The sequence below is a fragment of the Trichosurus vulpecula genome, chromosome 4 (genome assembly GCF_011100635.1).
Source record: "Trichosurus vulpecula isolate mTriVul1 chromosome 4, mTriVul1.pri, whole genome shotgun sequence".
In the NCBI taxonomy this organism is placed as follows: Eukaryota; Metazoa; Chordata; class Mammalia; order Diprotodontia; family Phalangeridae; genus Trichosurus; species Trichosurus vulpecula.
This window is the reverse complement of record NC_050576.1, coordinates 168,165,335-168,185,695: the sequence shown is the minus strand read 5'-3', so window position 1 is coordinate 168,185,695 and position 20,361 is coordinate 168,165,335. Positions and strand designations below refer to the sequence as shown.

Genomic DNA, 20,361 nt, shown 5'->3' with positions numbered 1-20,361 from the left:
TGTTGGTTAGTATCATTGCTCCGAGTTCGTAGATGATACATTTTAGGCTCAAGATTTTTTTTTATGTGATATGAACAATATTACAGGTTAAATTATGCCTCATAACTCATACATTTATGTCTGGAAGGGACTTTAAAGGTCATCTAACCCATCTCTCTCATTTTACAAATGAAGAAACTCAGTTCTAGAGAGGTTAAGTGACTTGCCTGAGATCCCACTGACGGTACATGCCAGCAAGTAGGACTTGAATCCGGATCTTTTAACTTTAGATTTGGCATTCTTTCTGCTCTGCTACATGGAACCGATATCTCTTAATTTATATTTTGACTGCTTCGCCCTCAGTTTTGCTGTCTCTTACGTAATTCTGTAAATACTACCTACCTTGACTTGCTCGACTTTTGCTGTTCTCAGGGGCTTCACTTCTGCTTGTGTCAGTCATGTGGACTTTAGTTGTGGACATGTTTTCACTGCTGTCTAGAGACCACCAAATTCAGTTTGCTTTTCACCTCTCATCAACATCTAACTGGTCATCAGAAGGAAAACAATTTTATGAAAGAATGCATCACCTAATCCTTATTCCTCCTGGGCTGTTCCAACACCCTTCCAAAAATCCTCACTTGGTAGTTTTATTTTGGGGTTAAATCCCTTCTGTAGAGTTACACTTAAAAATAACCCTTTTTTTAGACAGGACTTATCAAGTGTATTTGCAATGTAATATTAACTGTCAGGTAAAGTTTATGGTGTTTACTTTCTGTCAGAGCTTAGAAAAAACATTCACAGTTAACTTCCCATAGTAGAGAATGTCTGTCTCATTAAGCATTAAAAGAAGCAGTGGTTAACAGGTATGATGTTGTTAGACTATGTAGCTAATGTAAATGTGACTGTGACCTCCCAGACAGATCAAAGACTAATTTCTCTGACAGCTACAAGATGGCAGAGCTTGCCATGGGCCTTCTGCTTCTGCTTGCTAAAGGTATTTGTCTGGAAAGCATGCCTGATAGCTAAGAATATATTTTTAAGGATGAGCAGGTAAAAGTAAAAGGCTGTCTTTTGACATTTTAACTAATCCCTTATAGCCTATGGTTTACTGCACATTTAAAAGATTTGCTAGCAGGAGAAACTGGCTTTTTCACATATGCAACATGCCATTTTGAATTGGGCGTGGATTTTGATGCCTGATTTAGCATAGTTAAACTATGAAATGGATTCTGTTTCCATTAAAATGAGATGCACTGGCCTTTCACCTTACCTAGTCTAAATGATGAGGCTCTGTTTAACCTTCAAGTGACTCAACTCGTCAGTCACCTCCAATGGAAACATGACCCTTAAGAATAACTAGTTTTTATGCTTTAGTTTAAATTATTCCATTGTTTTATGATAATGAAAAATTTATATTTTAGTTGCTTTAAAAGATTTCTTTTTGAAGACAAGATAGTCTTCATGAGTTGCTGTAGCCAACAAAAAAAAAACCCAAAACAAAATAAACCCACCTCTTGGCCAGTCTACTGGCCATCTACACAGATGGGGCATTGTCTGGACACCTTGGTGAAGTTTTAATAAGATGCCATAATGTCCTTTACATCAGAGGTGTTGAAGAAGAGGAAGAAGATGGGGAAATGAGAGAATGGCATCTTTTCTGGGGTGGGGTGGGGAGGGGATTTCTTTTGTATATTTCTAGAACCTTTCCCACTTTAGTTAGGCTGCTCTGTCACCAGCCCAATCACTAAACCTTTTCCAGATTCACTGGACCTACTAGAGCATATGCACTACTGACATTGCCTTTGAAAACCCAGACAATTCACTCCACTCCAAGGTGAGGTTTAGTGGAGTCTGATTTACAAAAGATATTTGAAAATATTCAAGAAACAAAATATAGCCAGTTGGGGGCAGGAGATTATAGTCTAATGTAAAAGGAAAAGCTGGGAAAATGTAAATTCCTTTATTTGTTTCAGTAACTGCTATATAATCTCTAGCTACTTTATAATCATATACTTCAAGCAATAACTGTTATCAAAGGGAAAGTGACTTTTATCATGTTTGGTAGTATCATACCTGGTCCATCAGAGTGGCAGGACACTCTGAAAACTCTTAAGCAAAAGACCTATTGATACCAAACTCCAAGGAAAATCTCATTTGAGAAACCAGCTAAATTACATTGTGAGAAGAAGTCAGGAAATGTCTTCAAAACAACCGTAGTTCAACATATGAGAGTTTTACAAATGTAATAGAATCTTTCACATGTGTGTGTGCATGCACACAAAAACACACATACACACAGTCTCTAATCTTTTAACATTCCCTCATAGTTCTTATTGCTGAATACTCATTTATGTACATTCTCTAATATGTAGTTTAGAGTTTTTTGTTTTCTAAAGCACCATATCATGTAGCATTTGCACGATATTGCATAGAAGCTCCTTGATAGCACGTAAGGAGACATGTTTCTTCATTGAGTAGTTGACTTGTGACTAAACAAATTTTAGATCTATGAAATCAAAGTAAATTTATTTTCTGGTTACAAAGTTTGAATTGGTAAATTTGACAGACTGTTTTTTAAAGGGCATAAGAACATAATATAAAATTTCTTACCCAAATTCAAGTTGAAAGTTACCTGTCAGAAGCAGTTAAGAGTCTTCTGTTTTCTCTCTTGAAGCATGTTCTTTTGATTGTCAGTTTAAAAAGGTTAACATGGTACCAAAGAACATTGACATGCCTCTCTTTTTTTTTGAGTAGTTTTGTGTCTTGTTAAAAACAATTGATTCCAGTGATTCACATCAAAACTGGAAAAATTTTTGCAAGGAAGCAGTTCTTTTGCATCTATAATTAGTCTTATTTTCTGGGATGATCCGGTGTGATAAGCAAGGGAGGCTCTGGTATAGCTGACCATAACAACAAAAAAAAAAGTTTTCTTGGGGCTCGTGTTTGTGGGAGTCTCAACAAGGGCCAAGAAACTGAAGCCTGTTTCTTCAGGCAGCCAGGGTTGTTTTACTCAGAGGTTGCTTGAGGGTAAGCATAGTCTATGTAATGAGTTGTCATTTGTTATTATTGATATCTTATGTGGCATTTTGAAATTGGAAATTTTCTAATTAAACTTTGCAACCTTTCTGACTCTTATTTGCAGGAATAATAATTCTTGCTATGTTGCAAATAAGGAAAATAAGTCACACCAATGTTCACTGACTCGCCCTGGATTTAATACCTTTCTCCTTGACCTTCCCATTTAACAATATGAATAATAACAGCAACACTAAATAATAGCTAGCATTTATATAGCATTTTAAGGTTTGTAGAGTGCTTTACATACACTCCCTTGTTTGATGCTCACAGCCTATTGAGATGAATGCTGTTACTGTCACCACTTTACAGATAGAGAGGAAACTGAGACAGATGCAGGTTAAGTGACTTGCCCAGGGACATACAGCTAGTAAGTAGCTGAGGCCAGATTTGAACTCAGGTCTGCCTGACTCCAGGTTCAGCACTGTGCACTATGCACCACCTAGTTATGACTCAGTCCACTTAGCCACACAATCACTTCCCTCGGTTCCACTTAAATAAAACAAACATTTATTAAGCACCTTCTTTCACCACGGAAAACTAACTTTATGAGAGGTGATGTCTTTATTTTCTCCAATAATGCTTGCCACCTTATTTGTTATAACACATGATAATGTTTTGCGTACCATTTGTGGATGTCAGCATGTCTAGTTATGATCCGAATCCTTTGCTGTCACTGACTTAACCATATCTATCCCTACTTTAAGACCCAGCAACTTTGATCTCCTCTAGGAATAGACCAATCCTATTACCACTGAGAATATTTTTTTGCATAAGTCTTTACAAGTGCCCTCTTGGCACTTACATATTTAGTCTTCATTGCTGTTTTGCTCATTGATTTGAGTATTTTTTATCTCACTAGCTAGACTGTAAGTCTTTTGCAGGTAAAATAGTTTACATCTTAATTCACTTGCTCATTGATAGAATCCTGGGAGCTATTTCATACCTCTCTGGTGGTTCATTTAAAACAAATTCCACTGCAGGGAGTTTAAATGAACACCTATTCATTGCAAATTTTGTCACTTGGGTTTAATCCATCCAAACCTATTTTTAAAATGTTGAGAGTACTAGATACGTTTGGAGCAGCTAGGTGGCACAGTAGGTAGGCTGCGAGGTCTAGAGTCAGAAGGACAAGAGTTCAAATATGGCCTCAGACACTTACTTTCTGTGTGACCATGGGTGAGTCACTTAACCCTGTTTGCCTCAGTTTCCTGCTCTGTAAAATGAGCTGGAGAAGGAAATGGCAAACCATTCCAGAATCTTTACCAAGAAATCACCTAATGGGGTCACAAAGAGTTGGTCACGACTAAATCGACTGAATGATAACAAACAACAACTAGATAGGTTACTCCTTACATTTCTAATTTTGTCTGTTAATATTTAAAATCTAACTACAAATTAATCATATTTGTGTTTGACCTTGCATCTAGAAAGTTTTCCTTTGCCATTTATTTAAGTAAGGAAAGCAGTTATAGTAACCTGTTCTGTAACTTTCCCTTAGAGTTCAGCACTATGTTGCATGGGTAACATGTGAAAACTGAATGAATTTATTCCATAAAATTATTTCAATTTGTAATTTAAACATTACATTTGATAACTTTCCAAATATTCCATGTAGCCCTGAATTAAATTATCACTCCTGCAGAACCAACATAGGCATATAGATTGTGACTTACCGTAACTTATCGTAAATTACTACTTACTACCAACAGTTAAGTCAATATTGTATTGAGGTTTCTTATTGTATATAAAATTTTTCATCAGTTTAAATGGAATGGTCTGTAAGTCAGGTGGAAAAGGCACAATTCTTTATGACTATGGCTTTGTATGTTTCATAGTCCACAAAACCCTACATCATGAGTTATTTTGGTAGCTGAGTGATATCTTTCTGGAAGAAACATAGTATTTGGCACATAGTAAGTGCTTAATAAATGCTTGTTGAATTGAAAATTGAGGTACCGTGCTGTGCAATATTTAGACGATGCCTGTGTGTATTTCAGAAATGTACTATGCCATATGTTTTAACCAGGTATTAGTTTTCCTCCTAGTAGTGAAACCACTTCTGCTTGAATTTCATAGTGTCTTTGTTTCAATCACTTCTCTTTCCCTCAAAGCATTCAGTGTATATATTACCAATGATTTATTGCAGTTGCATTCTTTGCCTTTTTCTTATTAGATTGCCTTGTTATTCTAGTGTGGAAAAACACATCTCTCTAAAATGTGGTTGATTTTTCATCTGAGTTCAGTCTGCCTGGGTGCCACAGTGACCCCACAATGTTTACAGACCAAGAAGATATTTGTTATGGAGGCTTATAATTGGCATCTTGTTGGTCTTATTGAAGGTCAGGGCAGCTTGCAGAGCAAGCTTGGAAAACCCATCTTCTGTAGCCAATAAAAATTGAAAGAAAAAGTTTCATAATATCTCATGCCTTGTAAGAAATTCAGCTCCTGTTTTCTTGGGGTTGTAAGAGTCTAATTATTTAGTTTAATTTTAACTTTCATGATCTTCCCTTGTTGGGGGCCAATACACCCCTGAAATGAGGAGTTTATATCTCCTGGCTTGACCTGGAAGGCTGAGCCCAACTGAAGCCTGCATATCACTCTTTCCCCACTCCTGCCATGAGGTCATTCTAAACCAATCCTGGCAGCTATGTCAAGTGTTTGAAGCCAAGCTTGATTCAGGCCAGTCTAGTTATTCTAGCGAGGGATTTGAATGAGATAAGATACTTGTAGCCCATATAACATTTAACGAAGGAAGTTTGTTCAGTAATAGCATGGAAAGGATACTCAACAGGAAGACAGAACAGGTTCATTCATACAAAACTTCCTTTCCCTCCATCTTAGCCCATTTCCTCACAGGGGAGCATCCAGCCTGAAGGGTGTCTTCATTCTCACAGCAGTGGGGAATCCATCAAGGTTGAGCCCTGATTACTTGTGCGTTGGGTTTTAGATGTCAGGGAAATTATGTCAATAAACTGTTGCTCAAACCTAATTCCCCTAGACTAAGCTAGTCTTGAAGACAGTTCCATTTGCCTTTTAAGGAAACTTAGGGCGATTTCCAGGTGCCTCTGGAACCTAATGTCATGATTGTTACTCCTACCACTGCATTGTAACCAAAGTTTAGTAAATTTGAGGAGAAGCCTCCATGTTATTCTTATTTAAAATTAAGGAAAAAACCCTCCAGTATCCAGAAAGCATAGTTATGTCATTGTTTTTAGATACAACTGAAGAGAATAGAGAGAACTTTGTTAGGATAGAAATGTTTCATGCTTTTTAAGAGTACTTTTTATTGCTTATATCAGAATTCCTGAAAGGGTAGTGTAAGGGCAATCGAAGTGGAACTTTTTGCTGTTTTTTCTTTTGGAGATCTAGTTCTTCTCAGCACTAAGGCAATCAAGTGCCTTTGATTGAATCAAGAGTCTTTGATGACCTGCTTAAGTCACAAGAAAGCCTTAGTCACATGTGTTTGAGTCACATGAGCCTGGGTCAGGAGGGTTGTGCTGCCCTCTGACCCTGAAGAAGTGTATATATACTCTGAAGTTAGCATTTTGCTTTGGGGCTCACTCGTGGGAAGAGTGTTTGTGTGGTATAGCCAGATGAGACTTTGGGTAGCCATCGAGGAGCCCCCCAACTTTGAAAACCGAGATGTTGGTTCTTCTCTCTCTCTGGTAACTGTGTATGTATTGTCTTGCTCAGACAGTTAGAAGCCTGTCTATTGATTTGTGTTATTTTCTCTGTTTATAATTTCTGCTTGTAATTTCTGTTTGTATTTTCTCTGAAGTTCAGGGTGCTGACTTTTCCTCCTGAATGATGTATGTGTATATATATATATATGTATGTATGTATGTATGTTTAATTAATGTAAGATTGTTAACCCCTTAAAGTTGTTTCCTTTAGAAAAGCAGGTCAAAGAACCTGTACTAGCAGCTGTCCTGTGTGCTGGTGTTATTGGCCTTATACCTCCACAGAAGCTGCAAGCAACATTGTTGTTACAGATGGGTGATTTATTGATTTTAAAAGTACTACCAGTCACAATTTCACAATTAGAATGCAATGCAACAAACCCTGAGTACCTACTTGTGCAAAATGTTCTGTAATAAAAGCAAGAAGAAGAAGATACTGCTTTTGACTGCTGAGAACATATAATCTCTTTAGAGAGGCAAAATATGTATATATAAAACAAAAATCCACTCAGAATGGTATATTTATAGCAAGGAATTTGTGAAGTTCACTTTTAAGAGACTGATATTTTTTTTAGGGCAGATGAACTGGGAGACTTTAGAATCCCTTTGATACAGTGCAGTGTTTTAATATATTACTTTTTACTGATTGACACAACTGGATCTAAATTTTGAGATACATGCCCATATTAACACCTTGAGAAAGCTAAAAATTATACCTAGGTAATTTAAAGACTAACTGGTTTATTTTTCCCTTTTAGCTTTTTTTACAAAGTAATAATAATATAACAACAACATATACCATCCTACCTTTAGGTTGAATTAAAGAAAAAATACAATGACCAACATTCAAAACAAAGAGGTCTTTTACCTGGCCGCCAGTGGTATGAAATTCAAGCTTATAGGGCCCTGAACCAGGCACTTGGCAGGTAAGTGGGGTGATGGAATGTAAGGTATAGAATGATGAGCTATCTGTCACTAAGACTGTTTGGAAGTTTAGTCATATTACTCCACACTTTGTAATTCATAGATAAAATAAAATCTTAATATCTTTAGAACTCAATTAATATATATTTTCTAGGGTAAAAGTTTTGGAAAGCTGACATTACTGGCAAAAACCCAAAGTCAGTCAGTCAACAAATATTCATTAAGCACTTCATATGTACCAGGCCCTATACTCAGCATTGGGGGGTACAAAGAAAGGCAAAACCACAGCCGCTGCTCTCAAGGAACTCACATTCTAATGGGAAGAACAACATACAAAACAACCAAGATACGTACAATGCAAATGGAAGCTGAACTCTGCAGGGAAAGTGATGGCATTGCTGGGACTGGTTCTAAGGGAGATGGGGATCACAAAAAGCTTTGCACAGAAGGTAGCATTGGAGCAGAGTCTTGAAAGAAATCAGGAAGCAGGGATGAGGAGGGGGAGAATTCAAAGCAGAAGGTATAACCAATGAAAATGTATAGAGGTGGGAGATGGAAGATCCTGTGAGAAGAATAGCAAGAAGGCCACTGTGACTGGATCATAAGAGTACGTGGAGAAGAATAAAGTGTAAGAGTAGAAAGGTAGGAAGGAATCATTTTCTGAAGGGCTTTAAATAGATCATTTTCTGTTTAATTTGGGGGGGTAACAGGGACCCATGGGAATTTGAGTCAGAGAAAGGGAAAGGTGCCAAGGTCAGGTGCACCCTAGGAAAATCATCTTGCCGGTTAAGTATAGAATGGCTTAGGGTGGGGAGAGACTTGAGGGAGAAACCAACCAGCAGGCTAGGCACTGAAGCATCCATGAGGTAATGCATGAGGGTGGTGGCCAAATGAGTAGAGAAAAGGGGGAATATTTGAAGTAGGTTGTAAAGGCAGAAACAATAAGATTTCACACCGGATTAGTTATGTAGAGTGAGTACAAGTAAGGAGTTAGCATGACACTGAGGTTGAGATTCTGGGTGACTAGGAGGATGGTATTTCCCTTGACAGTAATAGGACGTCTGTTAACATGTAGCATTTGAAGGGCAGGTTCAAAAAACATTCAGTGAAGTTGCAGGAAGTACATTGGTTGATCAGACCAAGCAAAAAACCATAAAAGGTGAATCCTGACAGTACCAGATTACAGGAGATAGCTATGCAGGAGAGAAGAAAAGTAGCAGGTAGAGAAAGAAGATGGTGGCAGGGTTGTATAGAAAAGCCACAAGAGAGAAACAAGTATTAAGGAGAGAAGAAAAATACTCAGGGAAAATCTTAGGGTGGATGGAAGAAATTCTTGGACTCAATAATTAATTTTACATAAAAGTAACAATATTATGTAGTCTACAAAGTTGATCAGGTGAACATTTTTTTTAAAATTACACTCAAAAGGATGAAGATATTACTTTTTTAAAAAATATACATTAAAATGCAACAAACACACATATATAAAAAATATCTTCTAAAATATATCTTGGGATCAGTTCACATGCAACCCAATCTTCTATACCATCTATATGTATAGCATTAATGCTATATAATGAGAATTGATGTTCATGAGCATAACCTTTAGACCTTGTGTTTAGCAAAATGCTGAATCATCAGAAAAGAAAGCTCAATTAATGTTCAGTGCACAGTAATTTTTAAGGCAGGAAAGTATACTAGTATATTTTACTATAATCTTTTAAGAAGGTTTGAAAGTTCAAAAAAAAAAAAAAAGATGTGTAGTGCTTAAAAGATTAACCAACATTAAATCATAAGATTCCTTTAGATTATTCCTTTCCTGAAACATTCTGGTCAATCAGAATTTCACTTAACATAAAACAAGCCTCAACTTCATTTTTCTATTAGAGGTTAAAATAAAACCAATTTGAATGCTATAATAATTAGAAATTGTTTAAAAAAATTTTATTTTATATTCTTACAAATGATAGAAATTGAAGAAAAACCCAGAAACATAGAATGGGCATAAAACATTAAAATTATTAAAAGTAAAGAAATCTAGTTAAGAAAAGACTACTGTCATGGCCTTGTGACTGAATCACAGAGATGATTGACTTCAACTTTTACCTGAACAGAAATCTTCTCTACCAGGTCCCCAATAAGTAATGATCCAACTTCTTGAAAACCTCCACCCCACTGTATGACACTCATAAGTTAATCATTTTCTGGCTGGCTAAACCAAGATTTTAAATTTTTCATGGCATCCTGGCTGGTCATCTTGGCCTCTCTGGACCTCACTTTCTTCTGTAAAATTTGGGTGTTGAAATAGGGGTCTCTGCAAGCTCTTCCAGCTCCAGATCTTGGAATCCATAATCTTATGACCCATGAATAGGCAGGCCAGACTTCATTTAAGCATAGATATTATTTAAAAGAACGTACATAAATATTTAGATTTTTTAAAACTGTGGAATTGGAGTGTAGTTTTGTGAAAAAAAATTTCCAATAATTTCATTCTTTTGTTGTATGCAAAGAAACTATTTCACTTAGTTTAGTGATAGCAGGAATCGACAGAAGGAGAGGGTTTTAAAAAATAAGGTACATTTAATTTCTGGGTAACTTTTATATTCCTCTTTTAACAGCCAGCTTCCATTATAGGGATGCGTAGCTGACATATTTGGACCATCTCCATGTTTCTAGCTATCCAACTAAAATTTTTGTTTTGTTTTATCACATAATTTAACTCAAATATTTTCTTTTTCACTGTTTTCTCATAGGTGTATTCGGCACAAAAATGATTGGGGAGCTCTCATTTTAGTTGATGATCGCTTCAGGAGCAACCCAGATCGATATGTATCTGGTAAGAGGCTCAGTTGACAGTATAATGGAATTAATAATAATGTTTGTTATTTAAGAGTGTCTGTTTAAAGAAACATTTCTTGAGGTTGGAACTTCTGGATCAAATATTAAAATGATGTATAAAATTAAAATGTATAAAACATAAAAATATGTGAAATTCCAGTCTTTTCATAAAGGTTGATATAAGTAAATTAGAGGAGTATGGAAAATTTTGCCTGTAAGATCTGTGAATAAGGGAAGAGTTTATGACTAAACAAAAGACAGAGAGGATCACATGAAGTAAAATAGATAATTTTAATTACATGAAATTAAAAAAGGTTTTGCACAAACAAAATTAATGCAGCCAAAATTAGAAGGAAAGCAAGAAACTTGGGGAGGGAAGATAAACAGCAAGTTTCCCTGATAAAGGGCTCATTTCTCAGAAATATATGAAACTGAGCCAAATTTATACAAATAAGAGCCATTTCCCAATTGATAAATTATCAAAGGATATGAATGGGCAGTTTTCAGAAGAAGAAATTAAAGCTATCAATAGTTACAAGGAAAAATGCTCTAAATCACTTTTGATTAGAGAAATGCAAATTGAAACAACTCTGAGGTAGCACTTCACATCTATCAGATTGACTAACGTGACAGAAAAGGAAAATGATAAATACTAAAGGGTTTTGAAAAAATAAAGACACTAATACGCGTTTGGTGGAGTTTTGAACTGGTCCAAACTTTATGGAGAACAATTTGGAACTATGTCTAAAGGGCTATAAAAGTTTTCATACTCTTTGACCCAACAATACTACAACTAGGTCTGTATCCCAGAAAGAACAAAGAAAAGGGAAAGGATTCTATATGTCCAAAAATGTTTATGGCATCTCCTTTTGTGGTGGCAAAGAATTAGAAATTGAGGGGATGCCCATAAGTTGAGGAATGGCTGAACAAGTTGTGGCATATGAAATGAAGAGCAGAATAATTTCAGAAGAGCCTGGGAAGATTTATATTAATTGATGCAAGGTGAACCGAGCAATCAGGATAATATTTTACACAGTAGCAGCAATCTTGTAACAATAATCAACTCTGAAAGACTTAGCTACTGTGATCAAGACAGTGGTCAAAGACAGTTACAAAGGATCCATGATGAAAACTTTTATTCACCTCCAGAGAGAGAACTGATGAACTGTGAGTGCAGATTAAAGCTGTTTTTGCTTTCATTATGTTTCTTGCTTTTTCTTGTTTGTTTTTTGCAACACGGCTAATATGGAAATATGTTTTCTGTGAAAAAGAAAATCCGGTCTTCTAAACATCATCTATTTCTGAAAACATCTTTATGAGGAGACTATTAAGTACTTGTCAACACACTTTTAATCAGGTCATCTCTCTAGAGCTTTTCAGTATCTGAGAGATGATAAACTCATAGGAGATTGATAGGTCCCAGGTACACAATATACTAAACATATAATTTAACCTTTTTTTTTTAATGACTTAGGGTCATGATTATTATTATGGGTCAGGCCTAACCAAGGCCAGTGCAATAACTTAGACTCAAGAGTTAAAATATAATGAGGCACACTCATGGACCATAAAATGCAATAAAAACAATTTTAGTAATTACAAACAATTAAAAGCATACAACTTCTAATTAAAAAGGATTAGAAATGATATTCTCTTCATTCTTCAGCCACCAGGTCAGTAACCCAGGAAGAAGGTCGCCTTTGAACAGTTCAGGAATAACCTCTGAAACAATTCCTCCCTAGGCTTGGCCTCTTGTAAGTCAGGAAGTAAAAAGGCCTATTGAGTACCCCACCTAAGTTACCAGCCAAAAGCCATACCCTAGATAAAGGTCATCAATGGATCAAGACTTCCAAAGCAGAAGGGCAGTAAGATGGAAGAGGAGAAAGGGAAAAATAGGGGAAAAGACCTGTATTGAATAGCAAGCAGAAGCCTCAGAGGCTCGTCTCCTGCCATAGCCCCCAATGTCTTACACTTGGGACCTTCACAAAACAAACACAGTTCCTAATCCAATTGTAAACATAAGTTATTATGCTTTGCTGAGATATCGGAGGCCCTCTGAGGCTACTGAGAGGTGTTGGGCCACTATGCAAAATGACTCCAGGCTGCTATGATTTCTTTCAGTTCTTATATGTGCTTGTGTACTGTCAAACTGTGAGCTGTCGCTTCTAACTGTTGATAGTGTGCTTGCTTCTAGCATCTTCTCCTCCTAATTTGCCTAATCTGCTTATAGGATAGGAAACAGATAAAAGGATCTGGTAAAATTATGTATAAAACAAGTGATGATCTGAGGAACCTTTGGGTAAAGTACACAGGCACCAACTGCGACATATTTTATCTACTCAATGAAGATCTGTATTCCTTTCTGTGATTTACAGAACATTCTGTGTAATAAAATTGCTGAGAAGGTAGCCTTTGGTTAAGTGAGGTATAACTATAGTTATAAAATGTGCTATTTGTGTCCAGGAGGCGGAATCTAATTGGATGGAAGACAAGAGTTTTTTTGTTTTGTTTTGTTTTTTTTGAGAGTAGAACTACACAGGGGCAGCTAGGTGGTACAGTGGATAGAGCACCAGCTCTGGAGTCAGGAGGATCTGAGCTCAAATGTGGCCTCATATACTTATTAGCTGTGTGACTCTGGATGAGTCACTTAACCTCTATTGCCAGAGAGAGAGAGAGAGAGGGAGAGAGAGGGAGAGAGTAGAGCTACACAGAGAAAGTAGATAACTTGTTTTTGCTTTAGTTCAAGTTATTAAATTCATCTTCCCAATGTATCACCAACATAATCTCATTCAACTTAATGCTGAGAAGATAAAAATTGAGTTTAAGCAAGAAATGAGGGAAAAACTTTGTACTTTTTTATTGCCATTAAAACTTAATATTTCTCTTTAGACTTATTATATATCATTAAGATACCTAGTTTTTGTTTGTTTGTTTGTTTTTTGAGGGGGGAAGGCAGGGCAATTGGGGTTAAGTGACTTGCCCAAGGTCACATAGCTAGTACATGTGTCAAGTGTCTGAGGCTGGATTTGAACTCAGATCCTCCTGACTCCAGGGCCAGTGCTCTACTCACTGCGCCACCCAGCTGCCCCAAGATATCTAGTTTTGAGCTTATTTCATATTTGTAATTGTAAGTGTAGACTTAATTTTTCTTTTCCCACACATCAATGATTGCTGTTGTTGTTCGGTCATTCAGTCATGTCCAGCTCTACATTTTCTTGGCAAAGATACTGGAGTGGTTTGCCATTTCCTTCTCTAGTTAATTTTACAGATGAGGAAACTGAGGCAAACAGGGTTAAGTGATGTGCCCAGGGTCACACAGCTAGTACATGTTTGAGGCTGGATTTGAACTCAGCTCTTCCAGACCCCAGACCTGGCATTCTATCCACTGCACCCCCTAGCTGCCCAACTTCGGTCACATTGTTAAGTTGTTTTTCAATCATGTTTGACTCTTGCTGACCCCATTTGGGGTTTTCTTGGCAGAGATGCTGGAGTGGCTTTCCATTTTCTTCTCCAAATTCTCCAAACATAGTTGTGTTTTCCTGATTTTTCTTACTTCAACTCCACAGCATTTCAAATAAGTCTTAACATCTCTTTCTGAATTCTTCATGTTCATTGCTTCTCACAGTGAAGTGATAATTCATTACATTCATGTACTACCATTTGTTCAGCCAGTCACCCATCAGTGGAGACCTACTTTATTTCTAGTTCTTTGTTAAATCACAAAAGTGCTACTGTGAATATTTTGGTAAATATGAGGCTTTTATTTCTGTTTAGCCTCCTTGGAGGCACATGCCTGGCTGTGGAATGTCTGGGTCAAAGAGCATTCAAATCACTTTTTTTAAAAGCATAATTTTAATTGCTTTCTAATATGATCGGACAGGCTTACAGGTCTATCAACAGTGTAGTCACAGTATTTTAATTAACATTCAAACTGGCACAAAAATTTAACTAACAGTATTAAGTTGAATTTATTTCTTTTATGAGGTTGTTGCCCATGATGGTCTAAAAAGTAACCACATTTAATTTCAGGCTGAGAAATAGATAACTAAAGGCTGATAAATAGCTGTTAAATGCCAGTATCTCGTCAGCAGGTGGAGCTCAGATCCTTTTATATTTCTAATGGTAAACAAGAGCTTTGTACAAAGCAGAAGACCAGCCCTGCTTACAGATAGCTACAGCTGAAGAAGCAAATGTAGTATTCAAAGGCATTTAAGTGGGGAGAATTTAAAATTTCTCCACAGTGCTGTTCTTTCTATAAATAAAAATATAAAGGAAACTCTCCTATTTAGGCTTACACATTTCTTTATTTAAAATATAAGATCAACTTAAAATTTTAGCATATGGCTTAGGTTTATCATAAGCAAAATTGAATTGCATCATTTTATATTATCTCTAAGAATATTGCTTTGGGTTTGGTTTTTTTTTTACCTTTCTCAGACACAGAAAGCCTGTTGAAAAACTGTCAGATGTATAGAGGGTCATACATACACAGATTGAGAGCTGTCAGGGACCTGAGAGGTCATCTAGTCAACCATCCCCCAATCCCACTACCTTTTATAGATGAGGAAACTGATGCTAAAAGGTTATTATTTACTCAAAGCAACACAGATGGTACTGGTGGGTGACTAACTTACACTTTTCTAGAGTAGTTATGGCAGAACCAGACATTACTTTTCTACTATGTCACAACACCTTTGTTTTCTTTTGTCGACACAGTGATAATAATATTAATAGCTAGAATTTTTGTAGTGCTTACTATGTGCTAGAGACAGCTACGTGGTACAGTGGATAGAAAACTGGGCTTGAAGTCAAGGAGATCTGAGTTCAGATGCAGCCTCACATACTTACTGGCTGTGTGACTCTGGGCAAGTCACTTAACCCCTATCTGCCTCATTTCCTTATCTGCAAAAGTGAGTGTATGCTGGAGAAGGAAATGGCAAACCACTCCCGTATCTTTATCTATAGGGTCAGAGAGTCAGACATGACTCACCAACTGAACACGTGCTAGATACTGCTAAGTACTTTATAAAACACTACCTTATTTGATCTTCCTAGCAATCCTGTGAGGTGGGTGCTATTATTAAACCTATTTTACAGCGGAGGAAATTGAGGCAAACAAAGTTTAAGTGACTTACCTAAAGTCATACAACTAGTAAGTGTCTGAGTCCGGATTTGAACTCAGATCTTTCTGACTCCAGGGCTAGCTCTCTATCCACTGAGCCACCTGGCCACCTTGAAACAAATTCTCTGTGCTGGCTAATTGATGTTTGAGTTCAATTTTCGTAGTGCGTTAAGCATTGATAGAAAAGTTAAAGCAAAAAAAAAAAAAATTGAAGAAAAATTTGAAGCCAAAGGAAAATGGAATAATATATAGCTAGACCATCTTTTAGTAAGATTGGTTTAATCTTTCCCAGGACTTGGAACATCATAGTGACTTTCAAAAGACCTTATTCTAAAAGCAGTATTGATGTCTTTTTTACATATCCCAATATGTAATTCTGTATGAAATATCACCTTGATAAACTTCTCTTGTGACAATATACATTCATGTTTATTACAGGGATTTGGACATAGCATTGGTCAAATCACTTCTCCCCAAACTGGCCATACTTGGCAGAAATTTTTGATATAAAATGGATGGCCCATAAAGTTATGTTAATTTTGACATTTCTACAGAATTTTGAAGGTGTTCAATTGCATTTGGAAGAAAAATTAGTGACAAAACTAATGAAAATATGGAATCTTGATTTGATATCTGTGAATTAGATAGGTATTGCAATGGACATAAGTGTTGGACTTGGAGCTAGGAAGTCGTGAGTTCAAATCCTGCTTCAGTCACTTAGTAGCTGTACAATCCTGGACAATTCACAACTTCTCTCAGCCTCAGTTTCTTTCTATATATAACAGAGATCAAAACACCACTTGTCTTAGAGGGTTTTTATGAGGATAAAATGAAATAGCATATGTAAAGTGTTTCACAAACATTAAAGCATTATACAAGTGATTAACAACAACAGTAATTAATTCAATTTACTTACTTGGTGTAGGAGACATTGTTGACCTTGTTCCTTTCTTCCCACCCCCAGTTTCTCCAAGTAATGAGAGGCAGGTTTTATCTGTGTAATAACTTATCTTTTCTGAAATAAAACATTCGGAACTCCTATAAAGCAAAACATGCTACTTTTAAAGAATTGAAGAGTTCATTTTATGTTTCTTCTGAAAATATGATCAAGGCATCTAAACAATTTGATATTATAACATGGTTATCTTCCCTGGGTTTGCTTTTTCCTAGGACTTTCCAAATGGGTTCGGCAACAGATTAAGCATCATGAAACCTTTGAGAGTGCGTTGGAGTCCTTGGCTGCATTTTCCAAAAAGCATCAAAAAGTCATTGATGTGTCATCCCCAAATAGTAATGAATCTGCACAAGAAGTGGCCTGTTCAAAGGATGAGTCCTTGACATCTTTATTAGAATCAACAATTCACCTATTACCAAATGTTCTTGAAGAAGATGAAAGGAAGCCTTTTGTCCAGGAACTTCAGGCTCCTACAACGATGGCTGTGGAGATCAATCCACATAGTCATCCGAGCAACATCATCACAGCCAAGAATGAGAGTATGTGTCATGGATTCATAGCATTAAAGCTTGGAGGTCAGCCAGTCCAACACTTTCATTTTGTAAATCAAGAATGAGGCCCCGAAAGATTGAGGGCCTTGCCTGAAGGTCACACAGCTAGTACCTGACAGAGTCAAGAGTCAAGCCAAGTCTTTTGACCCCTAGTCCATTAGTCCTTCCACACTCTAGGACGTTGCTAATTCTAAAGAGAAACATCTATTTCATCTTAATTAGAGAGGGGCCAATTAGACAACAGCTTATCTAAAAATGATACAAGGATTTTAGTGGACTGCAAGTTTATTTTGAATAATTAGTGTAAAATGACAGCCAGAAAACCAAATGTGATCTAGAGCCTCATAGCTTCTGGGAGTAAAGAGATGATCATGTCCTCTGCCCTGGTCAGACCGTAGCTTCAGTATTATGTTCAGTTCTCAGCGTCACAGTTTAGGAAGGATATTAGATAAACTAGAGAGTAGAAATAAACTAGAGGAGGGTAACCAGGAGGGTAAAGGGCCTTGAGTGCTCTTATCATATGAGGAACAATTGAAGGTAGTGGACATGCTTAGCCTGGAGAGAGAAGACTCAGAGAAGACTCGAGCTATTTTCAAGTATTTGAAGGGCTCTCATGTAGAAAAGGGATTAGACTTACTCTGTTTGATCCCAGAGTTCAGAACCAGGGATAATAGGTATATGTTGCAAAGAAACAAATTTAGGTTTGATATCAAGAAAAACCTTTCTAGCAATTAGACTTGTTCAAAAGTAGAACGGCCTACTGAAGAAGATAGGGGACACTCCTTCATTAGAGATCATCAGACAAAAGCTGAATGACTTCTTGTTGGGAATGATCTGGGGGAGTGGAAGGTGGGGAAGATTCATTTCTGGGCATAGGTTAGACTACATAGCCACTGAGATCCCTACCAGCTCTAAAATTCGATGACGCATGGATTCTGAGTTGTGAATTGTTCCAGTTGACAAAAGTCATACCTTAAAGACAGTAATTTAGAAAAATAATGGGACTTACCATTGTAACCACTTTCTGTAGCATGGTTCTTAACTGATACTACCAAGTCCTTCCCTTCTGTCCTTTCTTTCCATTATCACTACAAAGACCACATTTCGGGCCCTCATTAGCCTTTGCCTAGATTATAGCAGTAGCCTACTAATTAGTCTCTTATCCATCCTTCCTGCCATACCTAAGTAATCTTCCTACTGTACTACTCTGATCACATAACTCTCTTTAAGAAACCTTCAGGGGCTACTTATCACCTACCAAATAAAGCGCATCACTCTTCCCAACATTCAAAGCCTTCTACAGTTTGGCTCCAGCCTACCTTTCCATCTTGAATTTATGCCATTCCCCTTCATGTATTCTATATTTCAGCCAAAGAATACTGTTTATCCACCTGTCTTCTGCTGTCTTTGTGCCTTTACTCTCTACTCTCTTACATAGGAGAAGTGTTTCCTCTCTCCACTCCCCACCATCTCTGCCTATTGAAGCACCCCTCTTCAGGATTTTTCCTCCTATTTGAAGCCTTCCCTGATCTTTTCTCTCTTCAAATTTATTATGACATTTTATGTGGCAAACAGTGTAGTATATGGGCAGAACGCTGAGCGTGTGGTTATAGGACCTAAGTTTAAATCTCAGCTTTGCCACTTACTATCCATATGACCTTAGAAATGTCACTTAACCTCTGGGCCTCGGTTTCCTAATCTGGAAAGTGAAAGGGTTGTGCTAGATCATCTTTAAGGTGCTTTCTAGCTTAAATTTTATGATTCTTTTTACCTCTGCTTTGGGCATCCCAAATTCTGCCTTGTATTATAGTTATTCATGTAATCTTTATTGTTGTTAATATAGCCTACTAACTAAACTTAGTAAATTAGGATATTTATTTCATATATTTTACTTCCATCCTAAATAGAAAACACTGGATTGCCCTTACTCTCATAGTGATAAACTATGAAATTAGGCAGGATACTTCTTTTTCCCTGGACCTGTAGAAGATGAATAGCTGGTCTTTAATGTTATCTGCCTTTGATTCTGTTTTACTATGTACCTTTTCATTATCTACATTTAAAATACGATCATCTTAATATAGTAATGGTCAGGATAAGCAAAGGGAAGAAATTAAAATGATCTTTTTTTTCCTTAATGTTCACAGATGATTCATTATTGTTGGAATATTCTCCCCAGAAAATGAAGAGGGAAAAAATTTTATTATCAAGATCCACAAGTCCAACCTTCAGCAAACAAACAGAAAGGAATAGCTGTCTTGAATCTGACTCTGTGAAGAAGTATTTTACCCCTAAGTCACTGACTTCCACACCTGTGCACAGATTTTCAGAGAACCATGACATCAGTACTTTCCCTTCCACAAATGAAAAGAGGGAAAGTACAGTTGGTATGTCTCTCACTAATAGAGGCCAGTCCTCATCCCTGTCAGGAAACACACCATTTGGCCCAGGCCCACAATCGGAAACCATTACTTCATCGATAAAAAGGACCAATGCTGTTAGTATAAAAGATCCTGCTGAACAGCTACTCTACCCCAAAGAAGCCCTGCATCAAGACATTGATCTGAGTCCTGTACGTGTGGAAGCTGAATTTTCCAATGTAAATGTAGATATTGAAACAACAGAAGAAGATGAATCTATCTATTTCTCACCAGAACTTTATGATGATACAGACTCAGATACAGAGGAAAATGAAGATCTACTGGAAATTGGTGGAATAAATCAAAGGACTGAGAATTCAAATTACATTATAGCAGAAAACCTTTTGGAAATTGGTAGTATCAAAGGAATGGGTTCAGATTACACAGACATGATGTTGAATAGAATCACGCAAAATGAAGAACATAAAGTTGACGATAACGTAAAGGCAGCTAATGAACATGAACAGGAGCTGAAAAGAACTCAAGAAATGGATACCATAGGTAATATCAGCACATGACCACCATGATATTTAAGGTTTCTGTGCCAAATTTCAGTTTAAATGATTATTCTTCCTCTGATAAATGATACAGATGCTTCCAAAAAACAGTAGGCATCCTCATTTTCAGGCTAAGTTTTTGTCACTATTTAAAATGGCATCCAATTTTATAAACTTATTTTCTATAGGAAAGTGCATATTATGCTATTCTCCAGTTTGTTTTTTGAAGTGATGCGCTCAAAATAGTTTCTTCTAGAAAATATTTCTTGTCAAAACAGATTCCATATTTAACGTGGGAAAGAATTTGTGGGCTTTCT

The 20,361-nt window shown here is 36.8% G+C and overlaps 1 protein-coding gene across 1 annotated transcript in view; it reads left to right on the top strand.

Annotated features, from left to right (window-relative positions):
• The window catches only part of BRIP1 (BRCA1 interacting protein C-terminal helicase 1), a 219,706-nt gene extending 199,641 nt beyond the window's left edge, over positions 1–20,065 (top strand). Inside the window, exons 17-20 of the mRNA XM_036756123.1 lie at positions 7,551–7,663; positions 10,415–10,497; positions 16,792–17,115; positions 19,275–20,065. Coding sequence (XP_036612018.1) covers positions 7,551–7,663; positions 10,415–10,497; positions 16,792–17,115; positions 19,275–20,065 — 1,311 coding nt within the window. The remainder of the gene's footprint in view (positions 1–7,550; positions 7,664–10,414; positions 10,498–16,791; positions 17,116–19,274) is intronic.
• Positions 20,066–20,361: the final 296 nt, after the last annotated feature.